This window comes from Musa acuminata, chromosome BXJ2-9, assembly GCF_036884655.1.
Source record: "Musa acuminata AAA Group cultivar baxijiao chromosome BXJ2-9, Cavendish_Baxijiao_AAA, whole genome shotgun sequence".
Lineage (NCBI taxonomy): Eukaryota > Viridiplantae > Streptophyta > Magnoliopsida > Zingiberales > Musaceae > Musa > Musa acuminata.
This window is the reverse complement of record NC_088346.1, coordinates 42,186,951-42,200,945: the sequence shown is the minus strand read 5'-3', so window position 1 is coordinate 42,200,945 and position 13,995 is coordinate 42,186,951. Positions and strand designations below refer to the sequence as shown.

Genomic DNA, 13,995 nt, shown 5'->3' with positions numbered 1-13,995 from the left:
ACGCACGTCAAGTATATTTCGCCCTATACCTCCACCATAATAGATTTATCTTAGCATAGGTCAGGTTTCTTGACTTACACATCTCGGTTACATTTAGCCCTATGCCTCTGTTATAACGGATTCATCTTGGCGTGGATCAAGTTTTTCAACTCACATGCCTTGGGCATATTTGGCTCTATGCCTCTACCGCAGTGGATTTATCTTAGCGTGTGTTATATTTCCTGACTCACATACCTCGAGTATATTTGGCTCTACACCTCCATCGTAGCAAATTCTTTTTTGGCATGGATCGAGTTTCTTGACTTATGCACATCGAGTATATTTGGCCTTGTGCCTTCGCCATAGTAGATTTATCTTGGCATAGGTTGGGTTTCCTAGTTTAAATATCTCAAGCACATTTGGCTCTGTGCCTCTGTCATAGTAGATATATCTTTCGTCGACTGTGGTGGGCTTGAAGTCTTCACTCTACGATAGCAGATTTTGGGTCTTCTCTCTATTATGATAGATTTTAAAGTCCTTCCTCCACCGTTGTGGATTTTGAATTCTCCCTTTGCCATGGCAGATTTTGAGGCCCTTCCTCCACCATGGCGGATTTCAGGTCGTCTTTTCATCATGGTGGATTTCAAAGACCCTCCTATACTGTGGCGGTTTTTGGATTCTTTTGCTATCAGTCTCTTTTGAGAATTGCCCCCTATGGGATACTTGTCTCGATCATGGAATGCGAGAGATCGACAACTTAGTTGTGAGAGGAGAGAGATCGACATCTTTCTTATAACTCCCCCTCCCCACATAGGGCATGACTTATTCTTCCACTTAAGCTTCCAAAGTCCAAAATCTCCAAGGCCTCAGGAGCTCTCAACCTTATCACCAAAGCCTCCCTAGGAGCATCTCCCACCTCACCCTTATTCCCGATAAGTAAGTCGATCTTCGAGTCCCTCCTCTCAACATTAGTTCTGCTCTTTTGTCTCAGGTCAGAATATCTCTCCTCTCTCATACAAGTTCTTTTCAATTCTCTAGTCGCTAGTCAATCAATGTATGTATTCGTCTTCAAATAGTCCAAGGGCAGAAGAAGTCGGGTCCTCTTCATCCGAGCCATCTCCCATGAACCTGAGGGTTCTTCGAAACTTGGAATCCATGAGAAGTTCTCATGATTGTAATTCAATAGTAAGCGCACCTCTCTTGGATTGCCTGTGAACTAGGTATTGTATCTCGGCCTAATTCGACCTGCAAGCTCCTCAACCTAGTCAATGCCCTTTTAACCCTACTCCTAGGTCTTTGTGCTTATTTTGTGATACCCTTGAGGTGGGCCTTCATCTTTCCTTTCACTCAATGATAGTGCCCTATCGCCAATGGTGAAGGATATCGCCTTCTTAAATGGTACTCAACTCATGGCACTATATGATAGTGCTTATCGATATTTTTGGTGTGTCAATATTACTCTGACCCACACCCTCTTTGTCCCTTATTTTTTATTATACAAGAAGAAAAGAGGCTATTCCTTAGTTGCTCGGGGGGGCTTCAAGATCAATAATGCCCCTTTTAACAATAAGGGTTAGAATGAGCGCTTTTTTCTCATGAGTTCAAGTCAAGATTGAGGATTCAACCTTGCTTGGTCGACACATTACATTGATAACACCCCTCTCTTCCTATCGGATAAGGAGGCAGATCAAGTCTAAAAGATGAATGAAGACTTCATGATCGATGCAGGTCTCAACTTGGCTCCTCGAGGTATGACCCAAACCTTCCCTTGCTTTACTTGATATTTTTTTAATCCTTAACTTTGTGATTTGGATTCTCTATAGGCATGAATCTGCATGCCCTAAAAAAGAAGGTGCCTCGCTCTTCGTTGGGTGTGGTAGAGCCCTGTTCGGCCCCGATAGCCACCCATAAGCCATCGGTAGAGGTGTTGGATCAGCCTTGATCTAGTCATCAAGACAAAATTAATTGGCCAAAAACTAAGTACAAGGTTATAGCGAAGAAGACCCAAAGCCTCAAAGCGGTGATATACCCGAAGAGTCGGTTCAGGAAATGGAGCATCTCTCGAGCCCCTAGGAAGCTAAAGTTCTAAGTTGGGCTCGAGGAAAAAAAGGGGGTAGGCCACGATTGATGCTGGACTTATGCAAGGGGAAGTCCTTGCCTTTTATGCCCTTGTAAATAGTTGACCTACCATACCTGACCTTGGATGCACCATTGCAGCATCAGTGGAAAGGCCTGAAGGAGATGCAAAAGGTGTGGGGTGAAGGTGCGGCTATTCGAGCTTGATTGTGCCCGGCTCTTCGAGCTACCACGGCGTCAACGAGGAGTGTCCCATCTTTTTTGTAGCACAGAATCTCATCCATCTAACTCAGTTCCTCCTTGATTATGGCTACGTTATGCCTTTCGATGGTTCAAATTAGTAGTGTCTCGACTATCGACCAACCCTCTCTTGAAGCTTGGGTGGAGACTATCTTGGCTAGTGCATTTGCTTGGGCATTTTCTGTGTGAGAGACCCACAACACATTGAGTCGAGAGAAGCTGTGAACTAATCACTACTCCTAGGTAAGGTACTTCACCATGGTCACATCTTAAGCTTCGTAGCTCCCCTCTACTTGACTCACGACCATTTGTGAGTCACCAAACACTATTAAGTCTTGCACCTAGAGTTCTCGAGCAAGTCGAAGCCTCGAGAGAAGGGCTTTATATTTAACCTCAGATTTTGAACTTGAACTGAAGAGCTTGTTCATACACTTGCTTATTCGGACCTTTTAGGATATGTCCGTAATTACCCCTTTCTAAGGTGGCGAAACCATCTATGAACAAAGTCTATATTGAGAGAGTGTGTTCGTTGACCATGACCTCGAGTGAGAGGATTAGCTCCGATATGAAATCCGCCAATGCTTGAACATTTATAGCAGCCCTTGGTATGTATTAAATGTCAAACTCGCTCAGCTCTACTGACTATCTCAACATTTTCCCCTAAATGTCAAATTAAGAAAGGACATACTTGAGTGGTTGGTTGGTGACCACCTGTATAGGGTGCACTTGAAAATAGGGATGGATCTTTATCATTACCAATACTAGTGCAAATGCTTGCCTCTTAATTGGGGTTCTCTCCTTGGGTCTACTTAGTATATGACTAACTAATAAATGAGTCTTTGGATTCCCAAGTCATCTCGCACTAACACCAAGCTGACAACCTATTTGATGGTAGCGAGACAAATATTTAGAGTTTTGCTCGAAGTGGAGGAGAAGAGTTGTGGCAACCAAGCGAGGTGGTGCTTCATCTCCTCAAATGCCTCTTCTTGGTTCATAAGAACCCTTTTAGATTTTTTAATGTCTGGAAGAAAGGTAGGCACTTTTTGTCATACTGGGATAGGAACCGGCTAAGCTTCGCTATTCACGCTGTTAACTATTATACTTCCTTTACCGATTGAGGTGGATGCATTTATAATATGGCACGGACCTTCTCGAGGTTTATATATAATCCCCTTTGATGAATAATGAATTAAAAAAAAATTCTCCCGAGCTAACTCCGAAAGTACACTTGGACGGGTTGAGACGCAGTCTAAATCTCTTTAAAACCTGAAACATCTCGGCTAGATCCACTAGATGTTAGTTAGCTATTCTATTTTTGAGTATCATGTCATCCACATATACCTCAATGTTTTTCCCATTCTGGTGTTTGAATATCTTATTTACCATCCTTTGGTACATCGTCTTCATATTTTTTAATTCAAATAACATGACTCTGTAATAATATATGCCTCGGTCTTTGATAAAGGAGGTGTGTTCCTAATCCCGTGGCACCATTCTTATTTGGTTATATTATGAGAATGCATCCTTAAAAGTAAGGAGCTATAGCCTAAGATAGCACCAACTAGCTCATCAATCCAAGGGAGATAGTAGCTGTCCTTTCGACATGCTTTTTTGAGATCGGTATAATCAACACACATTATCTATTTTTTATAATTTTTAAATAATTCAACATTAGCAAGCCATTGGAGGTACTGCACCCCGATAATAAATCTTACTTCTAGCAACTTATTTACTTAATCGCTTACTAGCATTCATAAGCAAACTTACTAGGTTTTTGCTTCATACGTTGAACCTCGGGTGAGATGTTCAAGTTGTGCTAGGCCACATTTGGGTTTATTCCTAGCATGTCTCTCGGTGACCATACAAACATCTCAGTATTTTTCTTAAGAAAGTTGATGAGTTACACTCGCTTCTCCCTAAGAAGTGTTGCCCTGACCTTGATGACCTAATTGGGATAGACCTTGTCTAAAGGTGCCTCGACCAATGACTCTATTAGCCTTAAATGTGAGAGGGACTTAGGAAAATCCTGAGAATCCAATGGCAGTGCCTCAGGCTTAGCATTCTTTGGTAGGGAGACTGTCATCAAATAGAATTTGTCGAGACTCCTTCGAATTGCTTCTCAACTTCTAGACGTTAGTCCTTATCGAGAATTTTATCACTATATGGTAGGTCGACATTACAACCCTTAGCCTGTTGAGTGTGGGTTGACCTATGACCGTATTGTATGCCGATGGGATGTTTGTTGGGAAACCTTGGGTAGCATCACATGCACAACGGAATATAAAATAAAATAAGTTCACAAAGATTCAATATCGGATGGTCATGTGAAGATTGATGCACGAAAAATAATAAAATCGATTGCGTAACATGTGTGAGATGATTTACCTAAGGGAGATTGTATATCCCTAAAATCATGTATTCAAATCTCTAGATGAAGGAGATCAAATGTACTCCTCTCTAGCGGTGATCCACACGACAAATGACATGATGATGTGCCTCCTTTTGTAGTGTGATCTTTCCTCTCCTTTGCACACCACAAGACTATGGTAAGATCAAGAAGGGGTTAGCCCTTCTTGCTACCCACATGACCCAAATAGGGCTACCAGCTGAGGAGGAGAGGGGGGGAGGAGAATAGAAGATAGCAACCAAAAGAGTCTAGCCTATGCCCATTTGGTTCCCTCCTATTTATATAGGTCCCTATCAACTTAACCATAATGGATCATATCCTATTGGGTATTAGATCTCTATATAACTAGCCAAGGCTCTTGGATTAATAGATCTCTATTCAATAATCACTATTTATTGTTATTAGGTCTCACCCAAAAAATCCAATAATACAGGGGCTTATTTAATATCCAATAAGAAAGAGGCTCGACAGATATTTTATATTCAAACCTCTACTTGTCACAACATCTATCATATGTGTGTGACGCTCTAGGCCTAATACTAAGCCAGTCGTGAGTTATACCTATTAGAACTCCTTCTAACTTAGTGAATTATTATCTTCATAATAATTCACTCGACTCAGCAACTATAGACGTATTAGACCACTACGCCATAGCCCTCATATGATATAGAGGGATCCAATCCATTGGACCTATATGTCCTTAGTTACCGTGAATCTATAGTCCATCATCCATCTAATATCCCAAAAACCATATATTGGATATTGTGTTGTCAAACTCATACGAAGTTTACTTCAATCTTGTTCTAATTGGATTCTCTCGAAAAACTTATTTATCTCTCAATCCAAATGAACCTAGCTAGGGATTTAATTGAGCGAGAACACATGAAATATTCCTCTCATGATACCAAGAGTAGATGATCCTCTATCGACACTCAATTGCCTTCGTAAGGTTGACTATCACTCCCGATGACTAGTTGTGCTAGAACTAAAACTTCTAGACCTATAAGTCTAGTATCAAAGAGTGGAGTACTTATATAGGACATCATTAGTGTCTCAAGTCTAAGGACCATACACACAATTGATATTATAAAATCATTGTTTGACAATAAGGTATCATTAACCATCTAGCATTCCGTGAGCGGATCATTCAGTGAACTCATTCTCCAATGAGCATCCGCATTGAACCCTTAATATCCCATCCTCATACGAGTGATTATGAGACCAATCGCCTCCATCATATGGATGGGTATATAGCACACCGGTCTATCCGACTATCTTAATGCCCCTCTCAAGTAACTTATGACCAGAAATATTTATGATCTATGTTTATAAGCTAATTGATCTAATTATCATGATCCAATTCTCATTGTACAGATCCAAGAACATCATAATATATCAAATAGACAATATAAAGTGAGATAATACTAATAATAATAATAATAAATAAAAATATTATGCAGCATATTGCATGTGTCATCATTCATGTGATTAGCTTATAGGGTACTTATGACTAACAATGTCAACCACCATAAATTTGGTCATCATCAAATGTGATGTGTCGACTCATGGTCCTAAGAGGAGAGATGGTGTCACCTATAAACCTCGCTAGTGAAGAAGTCATAGGGGTGAGATTATTCGCCGAGAGCCCAAGTTTTTGAAAAGCATCAATATAGAGAATGTCGATAGGGCTACTGGTGTCGATCATAACCCTCTTTACGCAAGTATTAATCATCCTTATAAAGACCACTAAAGCATCGTCATAGTTTGGGTTGAGGTACTGCATCTCTTCTTCCTTGAAGGTTATTTCTAAGTTATCTTTTGAGCTCGAGCATTTTTTAATGGTGGCTGAGCATAGGCTTTGTGACCTAATGAGTTGTCTCCTCTCAAGATATATCCACTAATGATAATATTGATTTGTCTTTCCACTAAACCCTAAGGTCGGGGCAAAGGTTCTCGGGGCCTTTAGACAAATCGCTCAAGGTGCCCCTGATGAATGAGATCCTCAATTTGTTCCTTTAAATAATGATAATCCTCTATGTTATGGCTATAATCATAGTGGTAACAATAGTATTTAGATTTGTCCCTCCTTTCTAGTAGTGTCTTCATCGATTTAGGGTCCTTCAAGAGTCTTTTTTCCTTTATCAGTAATAAAACATTGGTTGTCGTCAAATTCAGGAGATTCGACTCAGACCACGAGCGAGGCAACTCGGGTCGATCATGTCTTCATCGTCGTAGTGGCCTTGAGATTGGAGCTAACAATCGTCATTCCTACCATGGTCTCTTGCGTGTCTCCTCGCACTTACTTAAGACTATTACCTACACAATTATATATTAGTTAACCCTCTGGAGAACCTCGAGTATCATCGCTGGTGGCCTCTCCACGAATGACTAGAAAAGGTAAAAGGGCATGAGCCTCATCATGAAGGATTGAATCATGAGTGACAGATGGGTCAAAGGATATCTCTTTCTCCCCTTGCTTGAGTTTGAGCAGTATCACTATCAATGGCCTTAGATATATATTCCCAAAGAAATAGAGTTCAAACTCTTTTGTAAGCTAAGCGAAGGATTCGATTGAGAGTAGCTTCAAGCGAGTGTACCATTCACCGGGCCTCATAGAGTTGTTAGGAACACATGATACATCAGAGCATCCGAGGTGTCATACAGAGATATTTGGGCACGAAAGGCGGTAGTGTATTCTATCAAGTTGGTATTGCCATTAAATGCTTCTAGTGATGGGAGGCAGAAGTTTGTTGGGATTGGTTCTTCTTAGATATTTAAGTGAATGAGGATTGAACCAAGGTAGGATCAACTGAACTCTCCTCTCGAGACTATTGAAACTCTCATCGTATCTCATCTAAGCATTGGTCCATTTGCTGCAATTGGACCCTAAGGGAATCATCAATTGAATATGTCGATTTAACCTCGGATTCGAGTAGAGCAGAGCGACGGTGTAGTGGTACACTAAACTCCACAGTTGAGGAGCGGGGTGCTCCTTCGGTTGGCAATTTTATGGCCGTTAGGCGATCCTAAGATGCTTGTATTACGTCGATTAGGGGGATTCCAATGGGTGTCGGTGCCAATCGACATCGACGGTGGCTAAGATGGTGGCATTGCTTGTTAGGCTAGTTAAGGCAAGAGCAAGGTGATAGCCTACATCATGCTTGTGAGTGTTTATACCTGATGGGTGAGGTTTAGGAATAACTTGGTAAGAACGAGCAGGTGGCTCAAATTCATCCCTAGCGGTGAGAGGCCTCAGTCATTGAACATACGCTAGTACCACATTGAAGTTTGTGCCGAAGTGGACGTATCTACATTTGGGAAGAATGGTAGCTGACTCCCTAAGTAAAAGAGCTATGTGTTGGAGGCAGGGCCTCCTCACTAGAGCGTTCATTGAAGATTAGCGGGTGAACGTTCCTATGATATCAAGCCCTCATTCTAGCGCCAAAATATTAGGAAAAATTATCATCAACATTTGAATCAACCTAACGTGGTCCAATCTTATAGGCATAGGAGTATTTAAAGTGGCCCCGAGGAGGCCCTAAAGTATCTCCAAGGTGGGGGTGTCGAGCTTCCGAGGCGTTGCTTGCACTAAGACTAATGTCAGGAGAAGTTTCCTAATTCAATCCCTCCGACATTCAAGTTAGCCCTTGATCCTTCTTGAGCATGAGTTTTTCTTGAAAAGAGTCTCTCGACATGAATCGAGAATTAACTTTTATACTTGGTCCACGGAAGAGATGGCCTACAACTACCTCAATTTTTCCTTTTTGACGTTTTCTCTACATGGGCAATATGGGGAGACAGGCCCAAATGGCCTCCTTTAGATATTATCTATTGGGGCGTATAAGTGAAGGGTAATTGAGAAGAGAGGGAGAGAGAGAGAGAATATGGAGTTAAGTTATTGTAAATATTAAAGATAGATATCAAAACACTTGACACCCACCAGCAATCTTGCAAATTGGAGCACCTAAATAGGGATGGAGTATGGACAGAAAGGAAGGTTGCATGCATAAATTTTATAATTCATGGTCAGAATGCCCTGCAAATAATGTCTTTGTTTTTGTCATTAGTCATTGAAGCTAATTGCTTTTGCAAATGATGCGAAGCAATCCACACCTTGGACTAGTAAATATTCACCAACATTTCTTTACGAATTCAATCAGTGAAATATTCAAGGCAGATATGAGTTGTGGTTGCAATAATCATAAATGCTCAAAGCAATCAGAAGTCGTGGCAAAGCAGACTTCACGGAGATACCACAATCTTAATAGTAGGTATAATCAACCCAAATGAATTAATAATACACTGTATGTCAGAGAGCTGAAAGCTGTACAGGGAAAAGGGGAAGAACAGTGAGGAATGTGGCTTCCAGTGTCGATCAACAACATTAGGTTTTAAGAACAGGTGACTTGCAAACAGGGCAAGCATTTTTTAGCAGAAGCCACTGCTTAATGCAATGCATATGATAGCCATGGCCACACTCCAACCTTCCTGTTTCATCGCTGACTTTGTATTCTTCCTGCGTGACAAAAGATGAAGCACTTAGCCATCTGCGATTGTGGGATGAATGCTTCAGCCTTTTGAAAACAGAGATAAAGAAGACCTACTTGACATATGCTGCACTTCCATTCAGTTTCAGTTGATAAATGTCTTGCTGAAGCACCAAAAACTGAATGCTTTATTTTCCTGAGGCTGCGTGCAATCTCTTCCTCTCTCAACCCCGTGCTCACATGCCCGATTTTTTCACCTAGCTCAAGCAGTTCCTGTAAAGAGGGGGAAATGGTAAAGTGATCTCCGTTTGAATGCAGAATAAATACTGCAAGGTAGAAGGGTAAGAAGTACTGAGTTACAGAAAATTAAACACCTCGTATGACATATTATCAACATCAAGTCGCCAATCCCGGAACTGATCGTATACATCCAGTCCACCACCTAACAAAACTCGACTCTGGAACATCATGATCTGCAATGTTAAGGCAAGCATGAGTGAGCGATCAATCTTCACATGTGCCACGTGAATATAGAGAGTATAATAGATGGAAACTCTAATTTCAGTTTTCATCATCAGCTGAAGCACTCTCCTGATCATCATTCTTGCAGCATGGTAATTCACTATTTAAATTCTTATAACTTAGGCTAAAAACTCAGATAGCAGGGCAGTGGAAAGGATTCGTAAAACTAAATAGCTTCTCTATATGGATTGATCAAACTATAACTAAAGAACAGTCGCTTCTAAAATCAATTACACCTATGCACAACAATTAGTTTATATTTTTTTAACAGGATTTAGAAACTAAAACTGTACATGACAAACTTGGGTTTAATGTCAATCTTTGTTTTAATGGAGTCTATTTGTTTTGTAATGCACTGCTTAAGAAATTGGAATGGTCAAAAGTTTTGAAATTTGTACAAATTAACAATTGCTAAAATAATTAATATTCTTTCAGCTCAATCATGGTAACCAATCACTTATCATTTCAATATCTTTAAAATACTGAAGCGATAGTTACTTAATCTCCAACCAGCCTTAACAACACCATTCCAGTGAAGCATATAACTAGACAAACTTGCTGAAACATCGGAAACTAGCAAACCAGCAGAAACTTCTCAATCCAATCAATACTTGTTGGAACAGGCCAAAACTCTAAAACTCTTAAAGATATAGATTGATTTGACTGAAATTTCAATGTTGAGTAGATGATCCAAGAATTTTAGACAAAATGATGGAAAGAGAAATGATACAGGATGCCCCTAAGAAAGTTAAAATCAAATTGAATTGAATCATTAGGATCACTACAAAGGACGACCAGGAGCTTCTAGTTAATAGATTAAGCTAAAATTAGTGACGAATAATATATAATCAATGCAAGGTCAGAATACGAAATAACAATGAGACTTCAAATTGTTGTGCTTATACTATTGAAGCATCATAGCATGGTTATAAAAAGACCACTCTATTATCAAAAGTAGGATGTGGGCAGTCTTTTCATCAGTATCAGCCACTCTGCTTTGCAATATCTTTTATTACTAATTAAACAGTCTGAAATATTATCATATGAGTAACTTATGTTGAATCCAAAGAAACTTGCCATAACACCATGTACTTCCTCCTCCGTTTCTGCCATAGCCGAGCAAGTCTTCTTGGCCAACCCCTCCCCTGGTTAATGGCAGTGAGTTGATTGACTAAGGCCTTCCCTTATGACGATGAAAGTTTTTCATTTTTTAGTTTTGATATACATTGAGACAATACCAAAACACTAAATTAGATTGTTGATCACAATTACTTTCAATATAGTTTTCTTTTTACAAATGATAAGTGGCGAAGGCGAGATTCAAGCTCAAGACCTTGCAATAAACTGTCAAGATCTTTACCAACTAAACTAGCTAACACTCTCAAAAACATAACGAATGAGATTTCAAACCCTCAATCATTGGTAAATTGGCGTGGTACACCATCATCAGACTAATGTTCAAGGTGTTACTTTCAATATACTTACGAAGGAAAGCAGAAAAATTTAAGCAAGACCATCACCAAGTGTCTCAAAATACTATGTAAAGCAATATCCTATTCAAGTCTTCTGGGGAGTACCTTTGTGAATGGACTAATAGTCAGATATAGAATTTCTTGACACCATGGTGCAGTTCCAAACTTATAATTTTAGATTTAATAGGAATTCATGTCATATATGAAAAAAATTACCCTAAAATAAACAAACATATGAGCAAAACAACCATGGTGTGAATAAACCTGTGCGCAAAACTACCAAAAGTCAATCAATGAATAATATCATATAAAAAACAAGCAAGCATCTTCCCAGTTGATGAAAATTTATAAGGGTAGCAAGACCATTAGTGAACAGAATAATTTGTAAGACCACAAATAATTTAAACTTATAAATGAGAGAGAGAGATAACAAAAAGGTCATTTCACTCAAAAAGTAGGGCGCATCACCTCCTCAAGCCCACTGGGAGTCCGATGATATCCTTGCAAGCGATGAAGATGCCCTGATGGTAAAAGATCTTGTCCAAAAAATGGTGTACTGAGATCTGGGGGAGAATACATGAATGATGAGATCTGTTCTTGGTGGCTGACCCTTCTAGGGATGAAAAACCGCTGCAATCAGCATAATATAAGATGTCAAAAACAAAAAGCCAAAAGTCAACAACACTTAAACCATTGCTATAACATATATATACATAACAATACCAAAGGCTAAAAATCAATGAGAAAATGATTCTTTACTCTCCGAAGACGAGGAAAGATTATAAAAGAAGATAGGAACAAAAGAAAAAAATATATAGAAGAAGAAATGTGTCGCTCTAAATCCATGTATAAGCTTTTGTAAACAAGAGAAGAAAGATAATTATGCAGTTGCAGAGAATTGGCCGATGAAATAGCAGATTACATCCGAAATTTCATTCTTTAGAAGATAAAACATGAATTAATATTTCCCCATTAGAATTGTACATGTAAAACAAGTAATCAAGAAGAAACGAGGCTTGAAAGGAAATAACAGGAGAAGGAAGAAATTACTGGAAGAACCCAACTCGTACTACCTCTCTGTGGATCCGCTCGGACGCAGCATCCAGCCTTCCTCTCCCCACCATCGGCTGGTGCGCCGCGACGCAGTCCACCGACGCCTCGGCGGCGAACGGCATCCCGGGGGCGCACCAGAGGTCCCCCCCGCCCACCTGGCTCCCCCTCTCCTTCTTCCTTTTCTTCTTCCCCCTCCTCCCCCGAGGCCGCTTCCCCTGCCACTCCGCCGACGCCCTCGCTGCGGCGGCGGCCGGCGCGTGCGCATCCGACGCCGCCGCCGACGCGCACCCGAGCCCGCGGAACGCTGCCGCCGTGATCCCCCTCTTCTTGCCCGGCGACGGCGGCGGTGGAGGAGGAGGAGGGGGCGCGATGAGGGGGTGGTTCCAGTCGGCGGCGGCGTGGGGCCTGGAGGAGGAAGAGGAGGAGCTGAAGAGGAGGCACCGGAGGCTGCGGCGTGTGGACGACAGCGAGACGGCATCGGCGAACGCCATGGGAGACCACACGACAACCACAATTCGACTCGGGTAGAATAGAGTGCAGACAGAATTTGCGAAGAGAAGTAATACGATAGAATGAAGCCGAAGAATGCGGAAGAGGAGGCAGATAAATAAATGTAAAGAGGGAAACGTTAAGGAGCTTCTCTTTCCTCTTTCGTTGGTAGTCATGCACGTGGGTAAACTGTGCTTCTTTACGTTCCGGCCTAATTAAATATTATTTCTTCTTTGATTTAAAAAAATTATATTAAAATATCGATAATCATAAAAATAAAATATTTAATTATATGTATCCTAACATCATTAGTTTTATAATACAGTACATATAAGAAGGATATAAAAATAATGAGAAAAAAATAATTTTAATATCTTAATTACGTTTTCTTTTTTCTCGATCGAATATTGTAGTGGTGGGAGATGACAATGCTGCTAAAAACCATGAGTGGCTGTTGTGGTTATTGTCAATGAGAATAATATGATGATCGATGAGAATGATATGGGAATGTCCTTAGCGATGAGCTAGGTAGAGTTCTAAAGCTAGAGTTGAGGGACTTGTGCGACTTCTTACGGAGGGAAAAGGAGGAAGAGGAGCGAGAGCGACCACGAGATATGAGGTAAAGTAAAAGGGAAAGAGGACGATGCAGATGTCGACGTTTTGTATTTGCGTCGATGCCACTCAGCATCTATGTCGACACCGACAAAGATACAGAGTGGCGAAAGGATCGCTTAACATCTACATATGCACCAATATAGGTGCAGATGCAGAGTGTTGCTTAGCATTTATATCGGTGTTGATATAGATACAAAGTTGTAAAAGGGGGAAGAAGGATGAGGGATAAGGAAGGGGGAAGAAGGGAGAGTAGGAGGAAAAGGAGGTAGAGCAACAGTGAAAAGTGATACAAAGGGAGAGGACAAAAAGGATGATGCAGATGCTGACACTTTGCATTTGTGTCAGCATCACTCGGTATTTACATTGGCGTCAACATAAATGAAGAGCCGTGTAAGGGTCGCTTGGCATTTGCATTAGTGCCAACATAAATATAAATGCAGAGTGTCGCTAGGCATCTACATTAGCAGCGACGCAGATAAAAAGTGTTGCTCAGCATTTGCATTAATTCCAACACAAATACAAAGCTATAGAAGGGAGAAGAAGGATGAGGGATGAAGAAAGGGGGGAAAAGGAGGGGAGAATTGAGAGCAACAGTGAAAGGTGAGGTAAAAAGAGATGAAGAAGATGATGATGCAAATACCGACATTTGTATCTA

General features: G+C 40.7%; 1 protein-coding gene across 2 annotated transcripts; it reads right to left on the bottom strand.

The window, feature by feature from the left end:
* Positions 1 to 8,943: 8,943 nt before the first annotated feature.
* On the bottom strand, positions 8,944 to 12,831 carry LOC135623453 (uncharacterized). 2 transcript variants are annotated; one of them, XM_065126440.1, is made up of 5 exons: positions 12,248 to 12,831; positions 11,652 to 11,813; positions 9,564 to 9,662; positions 9,307 to 9,462; positions 8,944 to 9,218 (listed from the first exon to the last, which is right to left on the bottom strand). In XM_065126440.1, exons 1-5 carry the CDS (start codon positions 12,725 to 12,727, stop codon positions 9,087 to 9,089), a joined length of 1,029 nt encoding a protein of 342 aa, XP_064982512.1. In that variant the 5' UTR covers positions 12,728 to 12,831; the 3' UTR covers positions 8,944 to 9,086. The 2 variants fall into 2 exon arrangements, with proteins under 2 accessions (XP_064982512.1, XP_064982511.1); XM_065126439.1 differs by having other exon boundaries at positions 12,257 to 12,826.
* Positions 12,832 to 13,995: the final 1,164 nt, after the last annotated feature.